The following is a 1,173-nucleotide window of genomic DNA, read 5'->3' on the forward strand; positions in this document are numbered from 1 at the left end:
GCGCCCCCGGGCCCTGTCCCGGGTCTAGAACGGGTCGGTTTTCGCTTCCTTTGCTTAAATATTCGTGATGGTGTCATTCCAGAAGGCTTTTCTGATGTTTCCACCATTTACCAGTAGAAATCTGAAAAGAAAATCGCGTTTAAAAGGCATTTTGCAGACCATTTTCTTAGTATGCCATGAGAAGCTGCCTGCCTGTGCCCCTTTCACATGAAACTGAACAATCTTCCTTTAAAATAGATAATATAAATATTTGATACAGCATAAGCTAAAAGGAAGAGGCCGGTGCCAGTAGAATGACTAAAGTTAGCTTGTGCCATCCACTCTGTGCGTGGCTCTGTGAACAAAGATGTCAAAAACTATAACATCAATTGCACTGATCTTCCCTCCAACAAATGCATCTTGTAGAAGACCTGCACTTACTTCACAATCACGTGGGCAATTCTCAATGACTGGTTCCTGTGGTATTTGCTGTCAAAACCAGAATTCTTAGTTCACCAATGCACTTGCTCCATTATATGGCCTTTATCATAGCCAATGATGATTGTTATTAAAATATGTATTTTTCCATTTGATTACACTAAATGTGTGTCCAAGACCGTGCAAGTCTGTAATAGATTTAGAAATTTGTTTGAAGACTCATTTGGTCTTCATAAGCTTGACTTCTTTAAAATCATATGGGAAATGGGAGATGTGTGAGTGATATTTCTTCTTGAGTACTAACTGTTAGCTTTTTTAAAAATAAAAAAATTTTCCCCCTTAGTTGAGAAAAATATTTTAAGAAAATATAAAATATTTCAATAATTCTTTCCATGCTTCTTTAATGATGATTTTTGTTTTATTTGTCTGCAGAATTTCCAATGTGCTGCTCTGCAATGTGACAGACCGGGTGTCCTTTTGGTTTGTGGTCACAGACTCTTCCAAAAATGTGACAACTGTTCCTGGAAGTGAGGTAGAGGCAGCCATCAGGTACAGTCACTGCTTTTGCAATGTTTTCTTCCTTGTCCACTGAGGATGTTTTCTCTCTCTGGGCCTTTTATGAATGAGCACTCTGCCTCTTTAAGGATGAACTAATCCAAGTTGCTAAAACACTGAGGGCACAGTACTGTTTAATGAATGTGAGATTAGAGGATGTTTAACAGTCCCACAGAATGCAAACAACGTGAGCCTTGGGAT

The 1,173-nt window shown here is 38.8% G+C and overlaps 1 protein-coding gene across 2 annotated transcripts in view; it reads left to right on the forward strand.

The window, feature by feature from the left end:
* Positions 1–1,173, forward strand: part of CLTRN (collectrin, amino acid transport regulator) — a 24,910-nt gene that overhangs the window by 15,984 nt on the left and 7,753 nt on the right. For both annotated transcript variants that reach the window (XM_031061210.1, XM_005426163.2), the window contains one exon: positions 850–966. In XM_031061210.1, the coding sequence (XP_030917070.1) occupies positions 850–966 (117 nt within the window). The remainder of the gene's footprint in view (positions 1–849; positions 967–1,173) is intronic.

The sequence above is a fragment of the Geospiza fortis genome, unplaced genomic scaffold (genome assembly GCF_000277835.1).
Source record: "Geospiza fortis unplaced genomic scaffold, GeoFor_1.0 scaffold285, whole genome shotgun sequence".
Taxonomy (NCBI): domain Eukaryota; kingdom Metazoa; phylum Chordata; class Aves; order Passeriformes; family Thraupidae; genus Geospiza; species Geospiza fortis.